This window comes from Corapipo altera, unplaced genomic scaffold (genome assembly GCF_003945725.1).
Source record: "Corapipo altera isolate COAL_440 unplaced genomic scaffold, ASM394572v1 49, whole genome shotgun sequence".
Lineage (NCBI taxonomy): Eukaryota > Metazoa > Chordata > Aves > Passeriformes > Pipridae > Corapipo > Corapipo altera.
Window position 1 is genome coordinate 17,194,028 of NW_020884879.1, and position 13,572 is coordinate 17,207,599.

At 36.8% G+C, this 13,572-nt stretch overlaps 1 protein-coding gene across 3 annotated transcripts in view; it reads right to left on the bottom strand.

The window, feature by feature from the left end:
- STAU2 (staufen double-stranded RNA binding protein 2) overlaps positions 1–13,572 on the bottom strand; it is a 150,190-nt gene that overhangs the window by 35,142 nt on the left and 101,476 nt on the right. Inside the window, exon 13 of one of the 3 annotated variants that reach the window (XM_027638547.1) lies at positions 11,623–11,730. The exons of the other annotated variants lie outside the window; for them this stretch is intronic. Coding sequence (XP_027494348.1) covers positions 11,638–11,730 — 93 coding nt within the window. The 3' untranslated portion in view covers positions 11,623–11,637. Of the gene's footprint in view, positions 1–11,622; positions 11,731–13,572 lie in introns of those variants that run through there. 3 annotated transcript variants of the gene reach the window in all.

The following is a 13,572-nucleotide window of genomic DNA, read 5'->3' on the forward strand; positions in this document are numbered from 1 at the left end:
ATATAAATGTATTCCTCCTGTGGGGAGACAAAAAAATGGCTATTGGCCTGCTGTTGAAAAACAGCTTATGTGGCAATTTTTAGCTAGATTTGGTTTAAAAATGAACTATGCACTTATAAAAAATGCATATTTTTCTAAAGAGAGACTTTCAAAGAGTCTTTTGAAAATTAGCTATGCATTGGAGCCAAATATTTCACAAAAAGAACTTGGAAACAATATACTGGTATTCTTTCTTGGATTACTCTCAAACGGAGGCTTCTGACTATAATAGTATGCAGCACTTGCATGATAGGGACAATTGCCTTGGAACTGAGAAATCATTTCTGCAAAGCACTAAAAATGCTGAAGATCAGCACTTTGTGGGTGACATTGCTGATTCTTTCTGGGACTAGTTAGTTGCTCAGACACTCAAACTGACTTAGTGCTACTGATGTATTTCAAATGTTAAACATAATCTTCAGATCTTAATACTACTTCAGCAAGTGATTGTTCCTTCTAGCATCTACAGATAAATCCTTTAAAGTGCCTTCTGCAACAGACCAGTGTTTGTGAGTATACAAAAATACTTCAAGAAAAGCTACAGATTAACTCTGTAGGTCAAGGTATATGTAACATGTAAAACTGTATTTTACTGGAAGCAGTTAAATCTATTGCTTGGGAATGGATGAATTACTTTTATAGAGAAAACACTTACGAAAAAATAACCAGGTAGATGTTTGTGGCTTAACAAGATTTAATGGTAAACAGAGGATCTATTTTAGAAGGCATATATGGACTACATAATTTTACAATGTCTTAGACTGTTTAATTATTCAGAACAATTTAACCACCAGCTTTTCCTACTCAGATGCAACACTTCTAAAAAAAAGCTAATACTTACACATTAAAGTGATATTCCAGATAAGTAATTAGACTCCAAAAATTTTATGGTGAAGATTTAGAAAAGGATTAGCATAAGTAGCTGTACCAGTGCTGGTTGACTTTCAAATAACTACCCATGGCTTGATTTTTCAGAAAATATTTGCTCAGTTCTGAAAAATCAGTTTCTCTGATGAATTTTTTTTAAACTGAAGCATTTGCCATCACAGGTCACTTGAAAATTTATTCTCACTTCCCACTAACGCTTTTTGATAACTACACTTTTTACACTTCTAACTACTAATAGTGAAACAGCGAAGAGAGAGTTTCTAAAAGTGAATCTTGTCAGCAAATAAATCATTGGTATGCCACTGAAATAGCTTCACTCTTGGCATGCTAAATATTCATGCTCTGATAAGATTTTGGCATGATCCTTTAATTACTCTTGCAAAGAACATAAGTAATTAAATCATGAAGTACTCAGAGTTCTCGGTATTGTTCCCAATCAAAGGCAATATGCCTACATGTAGAACATCACTATTGCTATTACAGTGTAAATAAGGCAGTAATTCTCATAAAGAGATACCAAATAAATCACTACAGCATATTAACTTTGCAAACACTAAGTGTTTGGTTTTGTCATTCTCTGAAAATAGGGAATAATAAAATCTCCTTTAAAGTGCCTATATAAAGGCTGAAGAAGTAAGCTGCTTTCCTTACGGGTTTCTCAAACTCTGTTCTACAGCACAATTGGCTTTGTGTGTGTTTGGGGAAAAGGGGTCCAAAAGCTTTGTGAATTATTCAAGAAATCTAGAAGTCTTACAGAGGATGTGTCCCAGAACACTTTGTCCCTGGCTCAGGGCCTCTGCTCAGCAGGACAGACTAAAGGAAAGCATAGTCTGAAGCCCTCTAATTGATGCCTACTGGTGATACTTTTCTTTGCATGGATCTCCAGCACCCACTTGCTTTCTCCCCATAGGTGCCAGTGTGGATGCAAAGCAGTCTTCTCTGCACTCCTTTTCTTTTGCCATGCTTTCTTTCCATTCTCTTCTCTCTGGACACATGGATTAGGAGGCTAAGGAATTGGGCTCCAGGCCCCAAACTGTTTTATTCCTGCCTGTAAGTGGGATGCACACAGAGAAAATTCTGGGTTATGTATGAGTAGAAGTAACCACCTACCTGTTGGTCCAATACAGAATCACAGGATCACCAAGATTGGAGGAGATCTTCAAGATTACCTAGTCTGATCATCAACCTACTGCCACCAAAATCACCCCTAAACCATATCCCCAAGTGCCACATCAGATGCCTCTTGAACATTTCCAGAGATAGTAACTTCACCAACTCCCTGGGCAGCCTATTCCAATGTCTAACCACTTTTTCAGTAGTTTTTTTTTTCAAACATCTAATCCGAGCCTCCCCTGATATAACTTAAGGCAGTTTCCTCTCACCCTTTTACTTGAGACATCCCCCACCTCACTACAACCTCCTTTCAACCTCTTCCAGACTAAAGCAGTTGCCTCAGTTGCTCTTCATAAAACTTGTGCTCCAGATCCTTCACCAGCTTCACTGCCTTCTCTGGATATGCTCCAGTACTTCAATGTCCTTTTTGAAATGAGGGGCCCAAACCTGAACACAACACTTGAGGTGCAGCCTTGCCAGTGCCAAGTATAGGAGGATGATCACTGCACTGGTCCTGCTCACCACACTATTGTTGATACAGGCCAAGATGCCACTGGTTTTCTTGGCCACCTGGGCACATTGCTGGCTGATGATCAGCCAGCTGTCAAACAGCATTCCCAAGTCCATTTCTTCTGAGCAGCTCTCAAGCCTCTCCTCTCCAAGCCTGTAGCAATGCATGGTGTTGTATAAATGGTTATTTACCATTGTATAAATTCTAGGGAGGGACTGTAGTACAGAAACAGATATAAATGCTTAGTGTGGCCCCAGAGCCTGCTCTTGGCAGCTCCTTATTCAGCTACAAACTTATCCAAATTCGGAGAGATCATCAACACTATCTGCTGCTATGCTGTCTATCTGTTGCCAATACAGCCACAGACTGTGGAAAGGAACTGAGAGCTGAGGCTAACAACCTAATCCTCAAGTGAAGCCTATTTCATAGAGCTTCAACACTTGATTAGACATAGTCCATGAAACCGTAAAAAACAAAGACTGAAAGACATGAAGGCATTGGCTATGTGTTTGCAGTATGCCACAATTTTTACATACATGCTCATTCCATTCCTGTCTAATGCCACTCGCAAGCTGGGCATATTCAAAAGAGTCACTCTTTTCCAAGCGTGTCCCATTACAAACTAAAAGTTTCATGATAAAGAAAATGGCAAATTGTGAGAATGCCCTGGAAGGCAGCAGAGCCCATGAAGTACAGCGTTGTGCCAATGTTTATACTTCCAGGTTTGCCATGACCATGGTGGCTAACTTTTAGAAAATTGATGAGCATCCTCATCCCTCATTTCCCTATCCATAACATATGCAGAATAATATCAGCTTTTTTGGTAAAGTATTTGAGATAGATATACCAGTAAAAAGGGATATGTGATAGGCAAGTCTGTCTTTTGAAGACAGGAGTTTCACACCTCATACAATCCTCTTTTGTCAGTGGAAAACCTGAAAAAAACTCCACACCTTTCAGTTTAAACAAATCTAAACATTCTTAATCCTTGGATCACACCTGGAACTATTTATTGCCAAGATCTGATCTTGTGATGGGATTAGTTCAGCCTCAGTATTACAGTAACTCCACTGTGGTTTCACTCATAACAGGGAATAAAAAGTACATACTTCTGGAGTTATGTTTCATATTAGATGGCGAGCATATTTGTATGAGCCCTCATTTTCCCATTCAGCTTCAGAGGATCCCATTACAGAGTTTTGTATGGTATTTTCTACTTCTGCATTGGGTCAAGCTTTCCCCAGGGTACACTTCTAATTCATGGTCTTCTACATTATTATTACCCTTCTGACCTAAATGATTAGCCAAAGTTTGAGGCCCTGAGGGCTGTTTTTATTAGGAGAAGAAAATTATGAAGTCAAGCATCTTTTAGGCATATCCAGTTAAAAAAAACACCTCCAAAGTCACCCACACCCAATTTCACTCCTGTTTCCTTCAATGCAGGAGATAGTAACAAAAAAAATCCCTGCCTTCCCTTCTTGAAGCCTTTTCAGCCAGACTCAGACCTTTGCAGGACTGCCATACTGATTATCTAATTCTTTCTTATTTTCACTTCTTCCTCCTTTGAGTTTTTTGCTATGCTTTTTCTCCTGCTTTATCTGTTTTTCTTTCTTTTGCTTTTGGCTTTCTCTTCCAGATATACCCAATTTCCACATAGATTAATTCAATAGCCAGTCATACCCTTCTTCCTCTGAGTTCAAGTGCCTGAGTGTCCTCACATATGCTTTGGTTTCAGGAGGTGAAATGTGCTAGAGTTTAGGATGAAGGCTGCTATTGTTTGAGCTGCTTCTAGCATAAGCTTACCTGTTCCTTAGAGGAAGGATGTAACATTCACCAAGTTCCATGGTATTTCACCCACAGACGCATGCCACAAGTTCACATTTTTGGAATGCTGTGGAGACCTTTCTGGTTTGCTCACATATCCCACTCAGCTGACTCCAGAGTCTGAAGGCAAACAACACGTCTGCTGGTTGTACCAGGGGAGTGAGTGAAGGCAGCAGTCCTGTCCTCCCCCAGCCTCCTCTCCCTCGCTGCTTGCAGGATAAACAGCTGTAATAGCTCAAAGGAAAGTGTGGTAGAGTGTCAGGAATGAGAAGCCAGGAGTGGGGGAAAGGCAGGACAGTGCTTTTGGCACTGGTGTCAGTGCACCTGGCTTGAAGTATTCATCAAACTAGCCTCATCCATTGAAATATCCCTAAACTCTGAGCAAGCAGAAATGCTTGTATAGTGGATCACAGTAGCTGCCATTTCTGATCTGAGAATTTGGATAGGAGTGGCATGGAAAAGATGTGAATTTTTAAATTATGGCAGTTACGTAGAGTAGCATAAGGGTCTAAATGCTTTCTGCCTGTCATAGTTAAATATCTATCCAAATGAATTACAGAATATAACAGGAAACATGATGAATTCTACCATGATCCTACACTGACACAAGAGGGTTTTGGTCTTCCACAGCCTTAGTAGCTGGAACCATGTAGGAATGTAGGAACTTCCAAAAGACCACTGTAAAAGAGAGGGACAATTTAGAGTGACTTGCCCAACATTAACAGTGGCATTTGTGGCACAGCACCCACATACCCATTTCCTAGCCCATCTGATCCCAGTGCTTTCCTCATAGCTGGAGTCCAACTATTATCTTGTGTCAATAAGCTGTGAAAACAGCTATAGAGAAACATATTAGAGAATGCCCTGCTATTATTTCCTCTTGCAGATGCACATTTTCAAATAAAACTCGAGCATCAGTTCTTGAGGCAATATATGCAGCATTCTCTAAACTGCTTAAGCAGTTGTGCTATACCTATAACCCCAATCTATAACACAAATATTAAAGCAGAAAAAGTGTGCATAAAATCTATATTACCACATTAATCCCAAAAGGACTTTTGGCTAATATAAAATTCAGTATCATCTTCATTGATGGTTCAGGGAAATAAAGTTGTAATAAATTGCCACAAGGCAAAGTACTAATGATTAAATGAGGCTACGCAATTAAGATGTAACTTTTTAAATCACCTTTGAGGTTAAATGTGGAAGAATTATGAGTAAAAGGGCAATTAAATGCCAGACTTTTCAATCTCAGGTCTCCTCATCAAAGATTCAGTTACCTAAATTGTTTTTCACTCTTTAGAGGAAGAGCTGGGTGTAACAATATTTCATGCCCCACAAGAGGAAGTAAAGAATACTCTTTCAAACAAAAGCATTACCAGGCTATCAAAATCTTAACAAAGAAAAATAAACTGATCAAGACTGATCTACCATGGCTCTCAAGTTCCCGAATTCCTAAATGTTAACATTAGGTGATAAAAGGGAAAAGAAGTGTAAAATGTAGCCATTATCATCTTCATATCGCAACTTCAAGTAATATATATCTTAATGAAAGGTGAGTTGCATGGGCAGTGCATTTGATATTTCTGTAACTTTCTGTATAATTTCACATGGTGTATTTAGAAATATTTTCCTTTTGAAATAGTTTAGGATTTATTTTTGAAGAGAAAAATGGATTCACTTATGTTCTGATTCTGCTTGTATGTCTGACTGACTTTGAGTAAAACTATTCAAATTTAAGTGTATTCAAGACTGTCAAGCCAGTTTAAATTTTTTTCAAGGCACATATGAAAAATCTAATACTTACTGACTGAAAAACTAAACTAGTGCCAATCTACAATCATTCATGAAATTTATAGAAATATGCCATGCATAGTATTGAAAATAGTAACCTTCTTCTTAATTTTTTTTCTTTTTCCAAATGATGATGTGCTACTACATTGGTATAAATCAGTATCAGAATTTTGTATTGTTATATCATATCCATCCAAAGTTTCCAAGGCATGTTAAGATGGAGCAATTTAACAGCCTAACTTGTTTTGTGAGGTTTTGTGCCCCTATCTCTATCACAAAAAGAATGGGGGACATAAGAAAAGAAGTTTCTCACCCAAGATCAGAAATATTTCTATTTCTGCACTGTAAGATTTAGGCTACTATATCTGCATCATATAAACAAATAAAGACCACATGCAATTTTCCCTTGGGCAGAATGAAAAAGGGAGAAAAGAAAGAAAAGAAATAAGCGTATTTGACAGATGCTAGTCACATCATTTACTACATGGTAAGCTGTTAGAAGGCGTATCTATTTCAAAACAACTAAATAAATTCAAAATTCACACCAGTTTGTTGCAAGAGCTCACAGTTTTTATTTTAGACTTGGAATGTGCTATTTTGCTCTAACTTAAAATAGCCATACACAACCTTCCTTTAAAAAATACCACACTGAAAAATGTTCCCTTAAAATACACAAGACAAAACTGATTCTCTTAGTGTCTGAAGTGAAACCAAAGTATCTCTAAATAAAAAATTATTTAAAGAGTGGATGGAAGAGTTTAGGAAGATGGGAGGAAAAGAAGTATATTAAAATGCTGTGCTTTTTACCTTATGCAAAATAGACATCTTTATTCTCTCTCCATTTACACCACTAATGCTGTAGCAACAGTTGCAACTGTACTGTATGAGTTTCACTGTACATCAGTTTAAGTAATTAATGTTATTTACTACTGCCATTCTCATCAGAGTGAAAAATCAGTTTTCTGGCTTTCAATAAACTTACAAGCCTCCTCCTAGAGCTGTTTACAAGAGCCTTTCCAGCTTAACATTTCTGAGATATGTAGGCAGCTTTCCTGACACATGGAAAAGAGTGCGAATTACTGGAGTATCCAGCATCATAAAACACGGTCACTGATATAAAACCTGAAAATGTACATACCAGCTTTTTATTGTGCGTTTACAGCCCAATTCTAGTTTATGAATAAAGTTTCATTAAAAGTTGAATTATTGCATATTGGATGCACTGGCATTATATTAACACTAAACCAAAAACCAGAATCAACTTCATTTCTCTTGGCTCTACATAATGGAGCTTCTCTCTGTACATCTGTAATTTTTAAAAATTCCTCCTGCTTCTACAACAACCTTCTGCTAATTTTCTTCAATTTTCTGCTCCACTAACTTAAAAGTCATTTCCTTAAGAAAACAGATGACAGACAACCTGAGTGACTGATTATATTGTGCCATCACTTTGTTTTTTCTCTGAGGCCTTGGTTTAAGAGGATGGATGTTAGTGTAAATGACAGAAAGGGGAGCTTCGCATAGGATTTCAGTTCTGTTCAAAGACAAGCTAATGCAACCTTGCTGAGGTGCAATCAACTTGACAAATGGATGCTGTGCAGCCCTGTGCCTCCCACTGAAACCCGAGAGTCTGATTTACACAATATTCCCCCTGTAAACGGAGGGAAGCCCAAATTCCAATCAGACTTAACGCTGCTCGGCTGTATAATGGGTTGATCTGATAATTCCTCCCATATAATGAAATCTGATAATAGTGGGAAAAAATACATCAGAGAGAATGGAATACATTAATGAACTTGTAAAAATACACTTAAGTCTTAACAGATTTAATAAACAGAGGAAGGATGGCTCAAACCAGGAGTCTTCATATGTGGTCAGCAGTTCTCGGGTTTAACAATAAAGCTGACTGAAAATACAGAGTTTCTATTTACAATTGACTACATTCACCACACCTTTTTTCAGATGGCCAGGAAATGAAAAAAAAAAAAAGTATTTAAATATCAAAGTGAGCTTTGTAATATGTTTACATGTCTTGCCTTGTTCTGTTTCCCCTTCAAACTAAACTAATTCTATGATACAAGCTGTTTTCTCAGGGAAATGTGAGTCAGATAGAAATGTTTTCCTACCCGAAAAACAGAGTTTCACTTACTGACTGGAAAGAATAGGAAACATTTGCTTTTAGACTTTTAAGATTTTTTTTGGACTTTAAAAACAAAGACAATTCCATTTCAAAACACTTTTCACACAAGTTCAACAGCTGGCACAAAAATTAACTGAATGTTTACACTACAAAAATGTCACAGAAATCTCTATTAAAATCAGTGGATTTTGTGTATTGTAATAAACTACTCAGATGGTCATTGTTCTCTACAAATAAATATTTTGCCTTAGCAGCTACAGTTGTGACCAGAAGCTGTTCTCACACATCTACAAGTTGAGTAGTGCAGGATTTTTAGGGTTTTATTTACTTTGCTGTTGTCACAAATAAAAGAAAAAAAGAAAAAACTTAGGCAAACATTTCATGCTGAAGTGAATGGATTTCAACAGCTGCTGATTTGGTGACATCGAGAACCCCAGTGGAGATGTCCTGCTGAATTAACGTCTTGGAAATGTTAAAAAGAAACTTCAAACAGCCCTTGTTTAGCAGGCGGTCGAGGCTCGCTCTCGGTGGGGATCATGTGAAGACTAGCAGAGCAGTCACTCAGTCATGAATCAGACTTGTCAATAGTTGCCTATTTTCTCAACAGGTGTCTCAATCACACGTCATAATCCTTCCCCCCATAGGCTTCTGTTTAACAGAAATGGCTATTGCACAGGACGCTGGTTTTCCTTGTATGAGACATATACTGACTTCTTAATAAGCAGCTCCCTCCTCCAGCCTCTGCTGAGCTTTATACTTGGTATAAACATGTCTCTCTCGCCTATGTGAGCTAGCAGGAAAAGAACGAGAGCTGTAACACGGGAGCAAGGAAGCTTTTAATCCTTTGTTATTGCTGAAGATAAGCACGGCAAACACCGAGCGATCATTCGCTGTTTTGTCAGATAAATATGAAGGGCTGTTACATTGAGGTACCCTTTGTGAATCCCTACACACTTGGTACTTGGACAGAAAAAGGCCTCGCTGACATAAAACATCTTTCTGTAACTAAAGATGTAGGGAAGTGTTTCACATTAACTAAATAAAAAAATGTAAAAGTTTAAATTAAAAACCCAGGAAGCCATTTTCAAGCAGGTTTTTGTTGGTTTTTTTGGGTTTTGTTGGCGTTTTTTTTGTTTGTTTGTTTTTTAATAACTAGCTTTCAATCATGACTTTTTGCAGAATTTTTTGTTATTAATTTTCTTAAGTTTTGAAATCTTCATTTCTTTTATAGGACTCACACACACAGGTAATTACAGAAGTAAATCAAGTCCTCTGGGTCCCAGATGTCAGAATCCTGAAGAAATACAAGTCTTAACGGAAAATTTTAAATTACATACAGTTTTTACCCTATAGAAAAGTGCTTATGTCTGTGCTTACATCTGTGCTCTTTGAACCACATCAGTATTGAGCAAAACAAAAAGATTTTAAGAAAATTTTCTTTGCTTTTCTATCAAAAAGCAACAAACCACTAAATATTGTACAAAGCATATTAAGCTCGTACAAATTATATAATTTATAATGTATCACCAAACTACTTTGGGTTTCCTCTTGTCAGCTTTATTTTCCAATTTTACCTATTATATGTACACAAAATACTGATGAGCTGAAGTAACCTTCTGTATTTCTAGGCCAGTCTCTTCTTGTATCAGTGGAAGAAGTATGCTCATAAGATAATGTGGGCTGGTTAGTAGCAGCATGCTTCACTTTTGTAGTAACAGCTCCTGTAGAAACTACAGCTTCTACATGACTTGCAAATTAAACATAAAAGGAGATTTACAAAAAAATATATCAGCTTCATGCAATGTTTTGAGATCATAAGCTCCCTTGTATCAGACTTTATAAAAAAGTTCCCTAAGGAAGGTAAACTCTGCAAATGTAGCATACAACATAATAATTTCCAAATACCTTTGAAATTCATGTCAAATGAAGTTAGACAGTAAAACTAGTATAGTTTGATCATTCCAGCTGTATGTCAAAATTCTTCCACATTGCTGAATAACATGAAAGTGCAGCACCAGTTTCTGTCACCCTCAATTTAAAAACTTTTGATATACTACCTTTGAGTATGGAGTTGTTTAAATACTATCTCTAACATCAGTAAACTGCATGTACCACCTGCACCACGACTTGAATTACTGAAACACAACACTACACAACTAAAGAGATCTTCTCAGATTTCAGCAGAAAAAAACATTGTTCTGAAGAAATTTATATCAAAAGAAAATATTTCAATTATATTTCAAATGTGAAATACAATTTGTGTATTTGATGCATACTCAGATTATTACTTTATACTGGATACACCACAATGACAAGGTATTTTAAATATGTTGACAGACACTTATAGTCTGGGCCAGGTCTTGAAAACGCAATGCAAGTGAATGACTTTACATACAAGTTACTCCTGTGAATTAATTTTAACTACTCACAAGTGCTTTGTAATGACATAGATATTTTTCTAATTTCTGTAAGAATGAATATAAAATATATACATTACTTACTATATTGTACAGACAGCATGTCAGTATATTCTTTTCTCTTTGCTCTGGGGTAAGTTGTAAGAACTCTGTTCCTACTTATAGTCCTAATTTTATTTTATTCAACATTGTATAAGTATTTTGACATAAGACTGGATTAATCAATTGGTTTCAACAGCATTGCTCAGATGCGTGCTGCTTCCTGTGCATTTGTAGACAGAAAACATGAATTTTTCAAGTTTTATTTTCTCTGTAATTTTTGACACTATGTAAGGATACTATGCAGAGAATATGCCAGAAGATTATTTAGAAAACACAAACACAATCTCAGCAAATGCAACCTTTAATGACATTTACTTACAAAACTTGCCGGACAGTGATTGATTGTTTCTGAATGGGAGCCCAGCCTCATACAAACCACATTCATCAAAAGCATCCTGATCATACCACCATATTAACATTTTGAACTTTACTCCCAGTACTAAAGGAATAGAACTTGTGAAATAATCAGTTTAGGGGAAATTGACTCTTGTTTTCTATGTATAAAGATCTACATTCAACACAGATAATGCATTCTTGCTGCACTCTCTGCTTTTCTCCTAAGCAAACAGTAAGAATTGATAAAAAAGAACCTATTTTGGAGTAAACCCCCAATGTTGACATGTAATCATTATAAAATAGAACTTTCAAAGGATAATCAGCAATGACGCAAATTCCATCTCATTCAGATGCAGCTCATTTATTCCAGAAAATGGACAAAATTATAATATTACTATCAAAAGTAACGCAAAGGCTACAACAGTAAATGCTTAGACACAGTCAGAATGATATCAAGAAATAGGAAAGTGCTATTACCAGTAGGGACAGCACTGATATACTAGAACTTGACGATGCTTAGCTCTAAGCTCCGAAGTTTTAAAGGTATATTGACAGATTAGATGTTTCTGAAAAAGAATAAGGTAAGTATGTAAAATCTTCCCTGTATTTCAAGACTAAATAAGCTTAAGTTATTCTGCCTACGAGACAAGGTGTGGGTAAACTAACAATGGACCTCCAATATCCACGATGAGAGAGATTTGCAGGGAGACGTCTCAAGAGTAACAAAGACAAAACCAAGATCTTGTAAACGGTAGAGGAAGATCAGATTAGAAGAAAGGTGCACAACTTCTCCCAGACTACAGTAGAGTAAGAGTGATACTGAGACTTTTTTCTGTCAGACAAGGAATGGAATGGAAACTTCAGCTGAAAACTCTGAAACCTTTAGCAAGTTTCCAGAGCCAACGCACTACCTCAGTGTACTTACACTGTCCATTTCATGACTTGAAAGAACCTTCCAACTTCTTCATAGAAACCAAAGCATGCCACCTGCTTATACCATCTTAGCTGGTGACTTGGTTTGCTTACATTCTAATTTCAATTTGAAGTGAAGAACATGATTAGGAATGCAGAAGTTTGTAACATACGATCTAGAATCTTGTTCCATCTGATAAAGACCATCCCCATCAAAATTGTACTTCTGATCAAAATGTCAGTCAAATAACAGTCTTTGATACTCTGGGCTGCTGCTCTCTCAATTGTGAATGATTTGTGATTTGGAACAACGTTTTAGAAGGTAGAGATACAAGGGAAGTAAGAGGCATTGCTCAAAATGAGACCCATGAGACAGTAGCTCTTCAATATACAGCCCAGCACACTTACCTATTCTCAGGACAAGGGTCATGGATTCCTGCGATTTTGACAATGAGCCTTTACTTTTCTATGCTTCTCTTCACCTCTTTTTCTAAAATTATGAACAAAATTTCCCCCTTCAGTCACTTTTGGCCAGCAGGAGGCAATGAGCATGCAACTGCCAGCTACAATGTTTTGTAAAAGAAAGAGCAAAAGAAAGTTCAAAATACAAATTACTTATTCTACTAAAAAAATCATGAGATGGCTGGAAACTCCAGCTTTCATGGACTTTGGCCATTAAAAACTACAAGAGGAATATCAGTTCTTAATATGACTGTGTTCAAAGGTACAGTGTTTTACTCTCATGCACTTAAACAAGAGCCCAGTCAAAACAAAGATGGGATACTTCACCCAGGTGACGTACCTACATTTGGTATTTCACTTCAGATCAACCTCCGTTCACATCAGTTGGACTTGCATGTCTGATTCTGTACACTTGTACAGACCAACCCTCAGGTAATCTAACAGGACAACTCATATACAGACCTACATGAGTATGAAAATGTTTACAGCATCAGGACATTTGGTCAGAATTTCCTAATGAACTAATGATTTAAAAGTTCTGGGTGCTCTTTGTTTCTGAATACCATAGCATTAGGTATCTCAAATCAGAAATCTGGAATTAGAGGGTATATTTGAAATGTAGCCTTTAATTTTTCTCACAAGGCCTTGATTGTACTTTAGACTTTGGATCACTGTCTGTATTATTTTTGAAGCCTCATGACTAACCTTTAACTTTACTAAAACTGTTCAGACATCATGAGTGCTACTACATTGTTACACATGGCACTGTCCTTAAGCTGCTGAGGGAACATATCTTGCCTAAATACCTCGGTATTTAGTGATGACGACCTTTGAAACAACTTCTGGCAGGCTGTTACATCATACTGTTCCCTACCTTCTCACACTTTCTTTCTTTAAAATAAGTCTTTCAAGCAAATAATATATTCTCTTTTTATAATCTTTCACACTACTTTAAAAAGCTATCCTTTTTTATGTAATCAAAACAGTCTCCAATACCTTTTAATCACTTAGCTTTTCCTTGTCTAAAGTTGAAA